Here is a 13361-nt window from a genome sequence, read left to right on the forward strand (position 1 = left end):
CAGTGGCCTGGCCAGCTCTCCTGGAGGATTGCACTGTGAGGAGGAGAGTGGAGGTGTGGGGGTCACAGGTCACGCTGCAGAAACACGTCCAGCAAGTCATTATGTGTAAGGACACAGACGAGCCTAACTGCATACCGGAACATCTTCAGAGGCTCAATAGCAGGTTTCAGAGTTTTCTCTTAATCTTTTCGGGAAGAAGGGGATAAAACAGATTCCCCATCTAGATCCAATCACATCCTGTGACAGGATGATCTGCCCTGGGGCTCCTGGCAACTGGCCAGGAGGCCGGACACCGGAAGGCCATTCTGGAACAGGAGAACCTGGCCCCAGAGGCCTCCGGCTCTGTGGGTCCGCTGTTCCCGCGCTCACACTGGGCCGACTCCCAGCCAGGACTACATTCCAGAATCTCAGCTAACGGGCTCTCCCCGGCCTGGCCTCGTTTCCACCTGGGCGTCTGGGGAGCTGTTCTGACTTCCCAGAAAACATGTTTTTTATACAGTTTGTTCAGATGGCCCTTCCCCTAGGCTGTCGAGACATGGCCCTTCTTCTTAACTCTATGTAGTACCAAGGCTTCGGCTTCAAGTATGGAAAGCTGAGAGGAGGGGAGATCCCTAAATATCTGAAAGAAGAGTAAAGGCCCGGCCAGCAGGGTCATGCAGCCCAGCGAAGCAGCTGAGGCTACTTAAAGCTCCAAATACTTTAAAAATCTAATGAAAACAATGCCACTGTTTACACTTGTGCAGAGACACCAGAGGGAAGGCCCTCAGTCTCTTGAGTCTCTTCCTCCACCTGCGAGAAATCAGCTGTTGGGAAGGTGAGACAGTCACGTAAAAGGTATCCATCGCTCACAGACAAGGGCTTCTGGAGCAAACAGAGGTAAGAGGGCACAGTCCCGGCAGGTGATCTGCATGAACACAGGTGCCAACAAAGCCACAGCAATTCCACGAGGAAGGGGCAAAATGCAGATGAGGTCAGGCAGCACCATACCCACTGCTCTAGGAACAAAACCCAGCTGGGGAAACAGCAGCTGGCATAGCGGTTGCCACTCAAAACAAGCTCCTTCCTCCTGGGTTTTGGGAGCCCAAAACAGAACTTCTGCTTGGCTCCCACCTGCTCAGCATTGGGCGCTCTGCCGAGAAGCCTGCCCAGGTCTGCAGAGCTGCTGCCCAACTTTCCTGTTCCTTCTCTAAAAGTGAGATGGCAGCAGAAAGCAAGCGCTGGCAGAAGCCCACCACACAGAACAGTCAGGCACTCAGGGGAACAGGAGGAAACACGCAGGCAGGTCCTCAGGGAGAGCTGGCGTTTTAGTCAGCTTCTTCATTGCTATGACCAAAGACTGGACATGAACAATCTTAGAAGAGGAAAAAATTAGGCCCAGGCTGAGAAAAAACATCACAGCAAAAGTGTGTGGCAGAGGAAAGCAGCTCAGGATGTGATAATCAGGAAGCAGAGCTCTGCTCAGTAAGGACGAAACATAAGCCCCACACTGGGCACAGTGGTCCATGCCTGTAATCCCAGTAGCTGAGGCAAGAGAATCACAAGTTCAAAGCCAGCTTCAACAATTTAATAAAGCCTAAGCAACTCAGAGAGACTGTCTCAAAATAAAAAATAAAAATGGCTGGGAATGAGGCTTCGTGGTTAAGGCCCCTGGATCCAATCCCTGGTACCAAAAATAAAACAAACCCAAAGGCATGCCCCCTGTGGCCCACCTCCTCCAGCCACACCCTGCCTGCCTTCAGCTACCACCCAGTTGACCCGTTCAAGTGGGTTAATGCACTGATCAGGTTGAGGCTCCAAGAGCCCAGTCATTTCACCTCTAAACTTTCTTGCATAATCTGACACATGAGCTTTTGGGGGACACCTCGTCTAAACCATAACACCTAGGGAAGTGCTCATGGATGCAAATCATTACTGAGCTCGGCTTTAAGTCAATCCAGCAGTGTGGGGCAGGGTGGAGGGACATCAGATCTGTGTCGATGTGGAAGCTGGAGTGTGTGTTTGTGTGTGGGGGGGTGGTTCTGCCCCTCTGCCTGGGATCACTTCTACTGTAAACCTGTTACCAAAGTCCTGACGGGGCTAAGTTGTGAGGGCGGGGCTGAGGGATGTGTCTGCAGGGGAACTGTCAGCTAAGCGGTTGAGTCCTTCTTGACCTAGCTGTGTGACAGGGACGGGCACTATCTGACCAGGGGATGGGCCCCTACCTGGCACTGTAGACCTGTCCTTCAGGCAGTATTAACTGGATTCTCTAAATGCAAACCAGAAAGCCTTCCAAACCCACACAGAAGCTGGCACCCCGTGAGGACAAACTCTGCTGCACCCCTATGTGGAGCAGTCTGGGACTTATGGCATAAGACTACTCCTAAGGTTTTCTAGGGACAACGATCAGGTCTTGGACTAGAGAACTCAAGCGGCTTCTGCAGGATCATGCTGCCTGCGAGGGCGAGGAGGACTCAGGAGCAGAGTGCCCGTGCTGCCAGGACTGACTCGGGAGCACTTGAGGAGCTGCCAGTTTCTGGCATCACCAGTGCCCTACAAACAGCTTGCACTGAGCAACAAAGGGCTGCAGGTGCTCGCTGTCGGGAGGGCCAGCGTCCATGGGGGAAGGCCAAACCAAGCCGGCGGCCAGCTTGTTGAGTCCCCTTTCCCAGCAGTGACAGGAGAGCTGGATGGCACGCCATGCGTTCTAAGTCTGGGTTTTCACGGACTGGTGGGCAGTGACCTGTGGCCCTGGCCACATGGACAGGCAGGAGGAGATCGCCATGGGAAGATGAGGTGCGGGCACACAGGGTAGCTTGGTGCCCGAGGGAGCAGTCCCAGGGCTGAAAGGCGACTGGATGCCACAGCAGCAACGCCCCATGTTTGTGTGAGGTGCCACCTGGGCCTGGGAAACAAGGACGTGGGGAACTGCAGCGACGCAGGGATGCGCTGGACCCTGTTCTGTGCTCTGAGGCACAAATGCCGGGAACCATTCCGCCTGCTGGGTGGCTGCCCAACAGGAAGCATCCCACAGGGACTACTTTCCTCTTTCGTCCCCAGTCACCTCACCCCCATCCCACTAGAGACAGCCGGCACAGGACCAGGGCTGTGGTCCTGCTGGGACACTGGGTCTAAACCATAACACCTAGGGCTGGCAGCAGTGATTTCCAAGCAGGAAGTCCATCCCTGTGTCTTTAAGCCTCACGCCAGAGTCCTAAAGGCCGGCTGTCTCCACCCTGTCTGCAGAGAACGAGCCAGAGCCAGGTGGCCTGGACCCTCTGCACCTTCACAACCCCACCACCTCAACAGCAGCACAGAGGGGAGGCCTCTGCTGGCCTGGCCCTGCGGCCTGCAGTGTGGATCCGCACCTGGGGGAACCCAGCGACCCCTCAACGGGTGGCGCTGTTGGGTGAGAAGGAAGAGAGGACCAGTAGCTGAGGGGAGAGAGACGCATGAGAGTTTATATGGAAAGAAATCACATAGCATCTGCACCGAGGCTCAGAGCCAGAGATGACATCGCGTCAGCTCAGTTACAGTCTGAAAGGGGGAGGTGGGTTTTGGAGGCCACTTTGCTCCTAGAGTCTGACCAGTGGAGGGAAGACCAGCCTAATCGCCACCTACGGAATGGGAGACTAGGGACAGGGCTTGAGTTGTCCCTGTTTCGCTGTTAAGCAGCCCAAAGCTAGGGCCTGGGGGTGGGATGTGACAGAAGAAATAAGTGATACGTTTCAGCAGGTACGCAGGTGCACATCTATAGTCCCAGCTACTTGAGAGGCTGAGGTGGGAGGATCACTTGAACCCAGGGGTTAAGGCCAACCTGAGGAACCTGGCAAGACCCTAACTCAAAGTATAAATAAAATTGGTCTCCATTTCTGTTTTTTCTTTTTTGGGTACCAGGGAGTGAACCAAAGGCACTGAAGCACTGAGCCACATTATTTTGAGACAGGGTCTCACTAGGTTGCTTACAGCCTTACTAAATTGCTGAGACTGGCTTCAAACCTGTGATCCTCCCGCCTTGGGGACTGCAGGGTGCGCCACACCAGGATCTATCCCCGTTTTCTAATACACAGCTCCTGAAAACCTTGGCATCTCCAAGGTAATAAAGGGTTTTGTTTTGGTTTGCAAATGAGGCGACTGGTGGCTGGGGATTCCTGGACACCTCGGGTTAGGGGCTGGTTGCCAAGGAACCAGCCACGTGGTTAGTGAGGGATGTACCTAGGGAGGGGAGACAGGATGAAGGCTGAGTCAATCACCAATGGCCAATAATCTACTCCACTGCAGGAAGACACCACAGACCTCCAAGAACGGGCTTCAGAGCGCAGCGGACACGCAGGTGCCAGGACCCGCCCACACTGCCCACCCCTCCGCCAGCCCTCGCCCCACCCTTTACACTAAGCCTCGAACTCAGGTAACAGCAGCTCTGTGAGCTCTTCTGGCCAACAACTGAGGCCATGCAAGGGTCTGTGGGGGACAGCCTGCACTGCCTGGAGTCGGGGAGCAGAGCCAGCGCTGAGCGCGCGGGACAGCCTGTGTCAGGAGCCAGGTGTTCCCCAAGGGCCAATGCTGACCCTGGGACACGGAACAGGGACTTTTGTGTTTTCTTACACAGGGAGGAAAACGGGTGGGGTCACAGCCAGGAACCCTGGCTTTACATGACAGTCGCTAAGCCAACTGCTCACCTCACTCTCTGCGGCTGCAAACTGAGATTTTTCATAGTACTAGGAGGAGGCAGAGTGGACCATGTACAAGGAAAGTGACAAGAGCCCTCGGAGCCAAGAACTGGTTGCTGAAATGAAAATTGGAAGACCTGGAAAATGAAGTACGATTCCTGGGGCGAGGGCATGGAAATATTTTCAGAAAACTTAAGAGAACAGAGGATCCGCAGAGGAGCCACATCTGCCAACAGATGCTCAGGACAAGAGGACAGGGATAAACAAAACCCGATTAGAAAGGGCGACTGGAGAGCCTCTGGCTCTGAGGCACCCCTGGAAGCCAGGTCCTCAGCTAGAGGAGCTGCGTGCACTGCCGCAAAGTGACAGAACATCCAGAACATGACAGTAAGGAACTCCAGGGGGGAACCAGGCTCCTTACAGATTACTACCCAGAAACAGACTGTCCTCAGTGAGAAGGTCTAAAGGGAAAACGTGGGAACCATGAGCAGGGAAGAAGCCTGAGCGCCCTTAGCAGGAGGCACCTGAAGGGGAGGCCTGAGTGGGAAATGGGGGGCTATTCTAAGTGGAAGGAAGGTTCTTTCCACCCCAAAGCCTATTTTGTGCTCTCATGGTGCACTCTCCCTATATACACACAAGTATATCTATATGCATATATAAATATATATACACACACACACACCACACACACTTTTTTTTTTCCCCAGGGCTGGGGATCAAACCCAGTGCCTTGTGCGAGGAAGGCAAGTGTGCTGCCACGGGAGACAATCCTCAGCTTTCAGCTCTATGTTTTTAATCACGTGTGAAGGCCTAAGAAATCATTTGTTGAGCTGGGTGCAGTAGTGCATGCCTGTAATCCCAGCAAGGCAGGAGGATGGCAAGTTTGAGGCCAGCCTCAGGAATTTAGCCAGACTATCTGAAAATAAAAAATAAAAAGGGGTAGGGGTGTGACTCAGTGGTAGAGCACTCCTGGGTTTAATTTCTAGGATAAAAAAATAAACAATTTCTTGGATATACAGATTCAGATATATACCCAATTTCCAAAGTTGCTTCGAAGTATCAGAACAAGGAAGTAAATCAAGAAAAGGGATCCAGGAAATAGTGGATTCCACGCAGGAGATCAAAGCAGTGGTGGACAGCAGCTGGGCCTCTGCTTGGAGAACCGTCTGCAGGTTAGACAAATATGAGAGTGCAGGAGAGAAGTCCTGGGAGGAAGGGCTTCGCAGGTGGAATGGCCCCAGGGTTTTCAAAAAGATAAGGCTACGTACGATAAAGGCAAACAGTTGGGGGGGGGTGGTAATTGGAAAAACAAACTCTTTAGAAACTACAGCTTTTTTTGTTTAAGTTAGTAATAATCTTCTCATACAGAGCAGAGCACAGGAAAATCTTAGTTTATGAACTAAAAACATCAGGATGGGAATGTAATTTGCGCTGTACTAATCCAAGAGTGGCAAGAAGGAAAGAGATGGTACGATGTGATTGCAGGAAGTCAACAGATAACACCTAAAACCAATAAACCAAAAAATGTCAGCATGAACACAGTATTTAGCTTTGCAGAAGACTCCCCAGAAGGGACAGTTACAAGGCAAATCTGGTCTCCCTTCTGTACAGGAGTTTTAGCTTGCTGGCTCTGGGCCAAATGGGCAGGGCTTGGCTCAGGGGTTCTATCGCTTACTGGCCATTGTCACCTTGGCACGTTACTTGGCCCCTTCGTGTCTAGTTCATCCTTGTAGAGACCCTCCTCTGCATCAGGGAGCTATTATATTAAAACACTGATCCACATGACACGTGCAAAAGAATCCCTGGCACATAAAGTATGACACGTAAAAATTTTGACCAAAGTTAATAAAAATAAACTGGGGAAAAACCTTAATGAACCTGTAGTAATGCTCTCAAAGCAATCTAGAACAAAAACAAAATATGACAAACCCAAAGAATGAAAGCCAGGCTCAGGTGAGCCGTGGGGCCATCACAGGGTGGCCTGTGAGGGCTGCAGCCCTGGCGGCTCCTCGGAAAGCTTCCCAAGTCACTTCTAGTGCAGCAGCGCCTCCCTGGGCTCCTAGTTGTGCCGCCTGCCTTCCGTTAGCTCTTGGCTAACCTATACCTTACAGCTTCTCTCTCCCAGAAAAATTAGCTCCAGTTCTTTCCCCCAGCTACCACAGGCCATTTCCAGGCCCTGGGCACGGCAGCCACGCCTGCACTGCTGATGGGCAAGCAGAGTCTCCCTCCCACCAGGGCAGCAGCTCACGGGGCTCCTCCTGCATTCCCTGTGATTTAGCTGATGGTTCTGTCCTATAAGACCCCAGGACTGCAGGCGCAGCACGGGGCCTCTCTCTATGGGTCACACAGCTCCAGACAGCATCTGAAGAGAGCCAGCTCCACAGACAGCGGAAGAGGTCACTGATGGCTTTACCACTGGTGGCCAAGCAAGAAAGACCAAGATCCTTTTGCAGCTGTGCCTCGTGAACAGGCAGCAACAAATCCCACCTGCTCTCAAACCAGGATTCTCCCATTTCCTTTTCTGGTGTGACTTTTCCCCACAACACAGGGTCTTGCTAGGTTGCCCAGAGTGGCCTTGAACTCCCAGGCTCAAGCAGTCCTCCTGCCTCAGCCTCCCACGTAGCTGGACTGCAGGGGAGCACCACTGCTTGAAGGATTTTAAGGATGAAAGCTGCCACCCTCCACCTTCAAAGTTAACCTGACAGTAAAATGTTCAATGGAAATGACCGGAAAGGCCATCTAATCTCACACATCACCCACTTCACAGGGGACCTCTAGCTCTGTTCAGACAGACCTAACAGGTGCTCTTGAGACGACCGACCCTGGGAGAGCACAGTGGAGGGTCCAATTCTGAGTGCTCCCCATGTTGGGAAGTGCCCCCCGTGCATGGTAGGACGTTTAACTAGTAAACCCTCTGAGCAGGCCAAGCTCGTCTTCCTATGGTGTTTGCTTACTGCTCTGACCTTGGGAAACCACAAAACAAATCTCACCATTTAGATGAAAATAGCTATGGTGCATCCTTTATGTCTTTTCCAAACACAATTAAATGACTGTGAAGGTCTCAGACACTAGCACATTAGGACAGGAAGAGTATCACACAAACTCCAATTGCAGATGGTGACAGGTACAGAAACAGGACTAGAACAAATGTTAACCACCACTCCAAGTGTTTCCAACTCTGTTGGCAGCTCTGAGGGCCCAGAAAGAATCAAGGCTGCTGTGGGGAAGGCAGCTCTGCTGTTGGGCAATGCCTGCTGGCGGGTCTCCCCATGGTCCCACAAACCCATGAGCCCCACCTTCAGTGCTTCGCAAACCATAGGAAAAGCAACTCTTAAGCAGCTTATCAAAAGCTGCTCTGGGTCCACTATAAACCTCTAGGTCTTCTGATGTTCTGAGAAAAACCCCCTTAGGTTGACCGCTGTGATGACCCAAAGCCAGCTCCCAGCTGGCAGTGTGTGCCAGGGCCTCGAGTCCTGAGGGAGATGACAAAGGGCCACCACCATGGACTCGTCTGTTTCTGCCACTGTTCAGCTCCTAGCACCAGGAGTGGCCAGACTCCTTACCACAAGCTGGCAGACGGTCCCCTGCCAGACCCAGCAAGACCAGGTGCTGCCTGGAGAGCAGGCCGGCTTTCTGTCTATCTGCCCATGCCCTCCACTCCTGTGCCACCGTGTTGCATATTGTCACTCCCACCCACACTGGTCCTGGGGAGGGGACGCTCCTGGGACTCCACCTGCCCAGGCCAGGCCAGATCCCCCTCGGGGCTTCCCAACTGGAGCTGTGGTGGGTACAGAAAGAGGAGGGAGGTGTGGGGTGTGCACAGCTGGGCCTCCCTAGCTGCGGGTGAGGAGGAGGCAGAGAGAAGGGCCGAGTCCCCGAGGCCCTCAGCACTGCCTGGCCTCCACATGCCCGGGTACTATGCACACTCCTGCCTAGAGTCTGTGAGCTGCTCCCAGGTGCCCTTCAGTAACCCTCTTTTTGGATGACGGTGGAGAATTACTGGCAATACCAAGAATCCTGACAGCTGACATGGGAATCTGCAGCCTGCGGGATATGTTGGAAAGGAGGGGCACACCATTCTGACCATCTTACACTTGGTGCAACCACCACGTACCAGGGCCAATCGTCACAGGCACCATTCCCAGAGCTACAAAATATAAAGACAAAAAGACATGGTCTCTGTTCTCAAAAAAACCAGCCTTCTTCAATCAGAGGCTCAGAGATCACACCTGAGAGGACACTCACTCCACCAGAAGGAACCTCACCAAGTCAGGAACACCCAGCATCAGAGACGACGACACAACTGAAAACGGCCCAGCTAAGACAAGGCCATCAGGATGATCATGGTTTTAGCCTCTTTTAAATGACTGGCAAGGCCACAAGTACAATAGAAAACAGGGAGCAGGGAGACTGTCAACAACAAAAGCTGACATAAGTCACAACCTTAACAACAATGGGCATGTGACAATTGCCAGTTCAGCCATAAATATGGTCACTTTGCTGCCAAGATAAAACACTTCAGTTAGGAATACCAAGAGTGAGGTGGCCCACCTGCAATCCCAGCAACTTAGGAGGCTGAGGCAGGAGGATCGCAAGTTCAAAGCCAGCCTCAGCAACTTAGTGAGCCCTTAAGTAACTCACACTCTGTCTCAAAACATGAAAAGGGCTGGGGATATGGCTTTGAGGTTAAGAAGCCCTGGGTTCAATCCCTGGTATCCATCCTACCCCCACCCCACACACACACAAAAAGCAACACCTAAGAAACCACCTAAATAGCACCAGCCTCAAATTCTTAGACTAAGGAGCCGTGGCAGGTACAGAAGATGGAGAGGAAGGATGTCGCCCAGGTGGGTATCCAAAGATGTGGTTTGAGGCTGGGCCCTGGAAGGACAGGATAGTCACTAATGGCAGGACCTGTTGGATCCCGATGCACTATCTGGCAAACGGCCACCTCTGTCCTGGACATTAACAAAGCCAAATATCTTCTGGCCTCTCTCCCAGGAGACCTGCAGGCTGGGGTCACAAGGGCATATCAGGAGGAAGGCAATGTCTACCCGAGGCCTGCGGTGGCACCTCACAGGGTAGACCAGCGGCTCGGAGCGCATGCGAGCGTGGAGGGTGAAGGGGCCTCTTCTCCGCCCTCCCCTCTCTCGCTGCTTCTGTAGAGACGGAGGAGGCAGCGACAAAGGCTAGATCCACCGCGCAGAGCCGCTCCACAGCTGTTCTCTTGCTCTTGTTTAACTTCTCTCAAGAGAGGGAGGTATCTGCCCAGCTAAGCAGATGTTAAAGGCAGGTGGTTTTGTTTCCATCAAGTTTCCTAAGTAACAGCAGACCAGCCCTGAAGGGTATCTCATGTCCCCATGGCGCCACCTACCCTGGGCTGCTACGTCAGGAGCTCTGTGCTTGGGACAGATTTTGCTGTTGGTTCCAGCACCTTCCCAATCTCCAGTTCTGTTAGAATTTAAGAGGCACAGCGCGACCCTACCCACCTCAATGCCTAGATTTCATCAAATTTAGAGCTGCATCAGAGGCAAAGTGAGACTGGAGGTTTTCAAATTCTTAGGAAAAATCAGATGAAAAGCCTGATTCTTTGCTTTGAAGCCCAGCAAAATTGTCACATTAATAAAACTTTATCTCCACGAGGAGAATTTAACATAAAACATGAAAAAAAATGTACTTATGCCAGGTGCGGTGGCGCAGGCCTGTAATCCCAGCAGCTCAGGAGGCTGAGGCAGGAGGATCGGGAATTCAAAGCCAGCCTTAGCAACTCAGTGAGACTTTTATCTCTAAATAATATTTAAATACAAAAGAGCCTGGAGATGTGGCTCAGTGGTTGAGTGAGTTCAAACCCCAGTGTCCCCCCCATCACAAAAAAAAGGTTTTTTTTTTGAAGTGTTAAAGCTCACAGCCTCCCAAATAAACCTACAGATTTAACCTCCAAGTCTTGCTAATCTTCCCAGGGTGACCGTCTCTGTGAGAAGGCTCACCACGGTGTGTTTTGTCCTCAGCTGCCACAGGTGCTTTCCTCCTCCCCCTCCACACTCAACGGTGCATGGCCACCATTCCTGGGGGGCACAGGGGGAGAGCCGAGGTGACTGCGCGTCCAGTCCTCTCCACTACCTTCAGCGCTCTCCTGCTGTGGAGCTGTTCTCACAAGGGGCAAACATCCGGTGGCACATCTCCTTCTCTCTGTCCGTGTAGTCCCTGTAATAGCTGTACAGAGAATACAGAGTTTGTAAGAGGTGACACCTGGTGGCTGGAATTCTCTGCTCAGGTACAGAAACGCTGAAAACAGGCCTTAAATTGAACCAGGGGTGGGTGCAAGTGAGGCTGGAGGGGCTGGGTCACAGCCTGTCTAGAAGCCTTGGACACAAAGCCACCACTTGAAAAGATGGCAGCCATGAAGGCTGCAGCCACTCCACATGGGGATCTGGGCCAAGTCCTGCCACGCGACCCCTCACACTCAGCGCTTCTAGCTTATCTTGAGATTTTCTGCTAAGGAACTGTCAGGGTCCAAAACTTCCACATCTAACAAGAGAGGATATTTTTATGCTTCAGAAAGTCAATTTCTGGAAGGTCTTAAAAGGCCTAAAATACAACAATTTAATCCAAATATAAGAGATGCACACACCTCAGACTCAATGCCAAGAAAGGTTTGAGTAGCTGGGTTGACTATTGAATGTTAAGAGGAGTAGAGAATCTGACCAACGCAGAGGAACAGGAATATACCTTAGAAAACAGCTACTGTCTTACTAGGTGACTTCATTTATCAGAGAATATTTTTGAAGTTTTCTCCAAAATGAACCCACAACTTCCAGAGTCAGAAAAATTATGTTGCCAAAAGTCAGGTGAGAATCAGACCTGATAGACTCATTTCTGATCCCACGGAATGCCACAGTCTGTTGAGAACAGTGGGTGAGTTTCAGGCGGTGTGGGCAGTTAGTCTAAAGCATGGGACACACTAAGGATTATACTGGTTGCTGGGCACAGGGTCACATGCCTGTAATCCTAGTGACTTTGGAGGTTGAGGCAGGAGGATTACAAGTTTGAGACCAGCATTAGCAATGTAGTGAGACCCTGTCCCAGAATAAAATATAAAAAGGGCTGGGGGCATAGCTCACTGGTTACATACCACCAGGGTTCAATCCCCAGTCCCAGAGAAAAAATTATACTGCCCCATGTTTCTAGGGGGCGCTTATTTGCAAGGTGGGGCACAGGAAGGTAAGAAATGAAGACGTCATATTTGGCAGTTGGTCCCCCTTCCCACCAGGGAATGCTGGTGTAGGGCACTGAGCACTTCAGAAAACCAGCTCTAGATGGGGCTGCCTCCCAAATGGTCACCAGCCAGTCCTCCACCCAGGTGGCTGGACCAGAAAGGTAGCTCCATCTCACTCCACCTGTGGTCACATTCCTGCTGACAGAGTCTCACCTGGCCAGTTTCTTCAGCTCGTTATTAATGTCATGGTTGAAGGGCTGTTCCTTCTGGGCTCGCACTAGAAAATCCCGGGCCTGCTGGTACTCGGTCAGGAGGAGGCAAGCCTGTGGGACAGCGCAGAGCTTTCAGAGCGCGCTTGGGAAGGGGGGCTCCCGGCAGCGACTGAGCTGAGCACGCTGCTCCTTTTCTTGGCATTTGTCCCCAGCTCACCTGTCCACACCTGAAGAGGGCCTTGGCATTCTTTTGGTCAATGATCAGAGCCTGCTCTCCGTAGCGCAGGGCCATGGTGGGTCGGTCTAGCTTCAGGTAGGCAAAGGACAGGTTAAGGAGAACAAGGAGCTTGGCCGCCTCCACCAGGTGCTGCTCTTCAGGGGGAGCCAGGCGCCGGTGGAGAAGCAACAAGGCCTGCAGGGGGAGGAGGAGCATCTCACACACTAGAACCCAGAAGCTGAAATCAGGAGCTCAGCAAGGTTGCAGGACACAGAGGTCCACGAGTAAAAGTCAGGAAATTCTAACAGAAACAGCAGCTCAAACTTCTGGATGAGCAGGGAGGGCAGCACACGTCCTCTACTCTCGTCCAACTCTGAGGAGTAAGGAAGTTGTGCCACCAAGAGCAGAGGCCAGGAGAGGGGCAACAGCTGGGTGTCAGTGGCCGACCCGCAGTTCAGAGCCCAAGGAGCAGGGAACTGATGGAACCGGAAGCAGAGCTTTTGAGGGGACAGAGATGGAGCTGAGAAAGGGCGGATGGGGCCCTCTCGCTTCCTATCCATCCAGGTGGTTACCACCTCAGGAATCGGGTGGTCTATTTTCTGAAGAAATGGAACAAAAGAGGCTCTTGATCCAGGAACAGGAAGGAGCTGGGACAGGTGTGATGTAGGTGACAGGTGGCTGATGGACAGGACAGTCAGCAGTAGATGGTGAGGCTCTGACCTGCTCCCCTGCTCACTCCCACCTGGAGCACTGCGGCTAGGCATGTGTGCCAGGCAGAAGCTGTGGCACTTTACACACATTAGGTGTGGAGCTGCCACTGGCCAGACTGTAATGTGCCCCGCCAGGCCTTGGAGTCCATCAGCTTCCAGATGCTTCTTTCAAATTTCAGCAGCCACTCAAGGACAGCCTCTAGGGAGAGGAGCCCTCCGGCAGCCATCCTCCCTCCTTCCACAGCAGCAGATCCTCTGCTGGAACACCACAGAGTGCATCTGCTGGCCTTCCCTGTGGCTAGGGACGGCCAGGAGAGTTCGGGAAAAGACGTGAAAGGAAGATAGAGAACCAAGCAACAA

General features: G+C 52.4%; 1 protein-coding gene across 1 annotated transcript in view; it reads right to left on the reverse strand.

Moving 5' to 3' along the window:
• Positions 1-13361, reverse strand: part of Fkbp6 (FKBP prolyl isomerase family member 6 (inactive)) — a 31067-nt gene that overhangs the window by 11789 nt on the left and 5917 nt on the right. Inside the window, exons 6-8 of the mRNA XM_027948699.2 lie at positions 12292-12486; positions 12076-12185; positions 10767-10859 (exon numbers count right to left, since the gene is read on the reverse strand). Of these exons, the coding sequence (XP_027804500.2) occupies positions 10769-10859; positions 12076-12185; positions 12292-12486 (396 nt within the window). The 3' untranslated portion in view covers positions 10767-10768. The remainder of the gene's footprint in view (positions 1-10766; positions 10860-12075; positions 12186-12291; positions 12487-13361) is intronic.

This window comes from Marmota flaviventris, chromosome 19, assembly GCF_047511675.1.
Source record: "Marmota flaviventris isolate mMarFla1 chromosome 19, mMarFla1.hap1, whole genome shotgun sequence".
Classification (NCBI taxonomy): domain Eukaryota; kingdom Metazoa; phylum Chordata; class Mammalia; order Rodentia; family Sciuridae; genus Marmota; species Marmota flaviventris.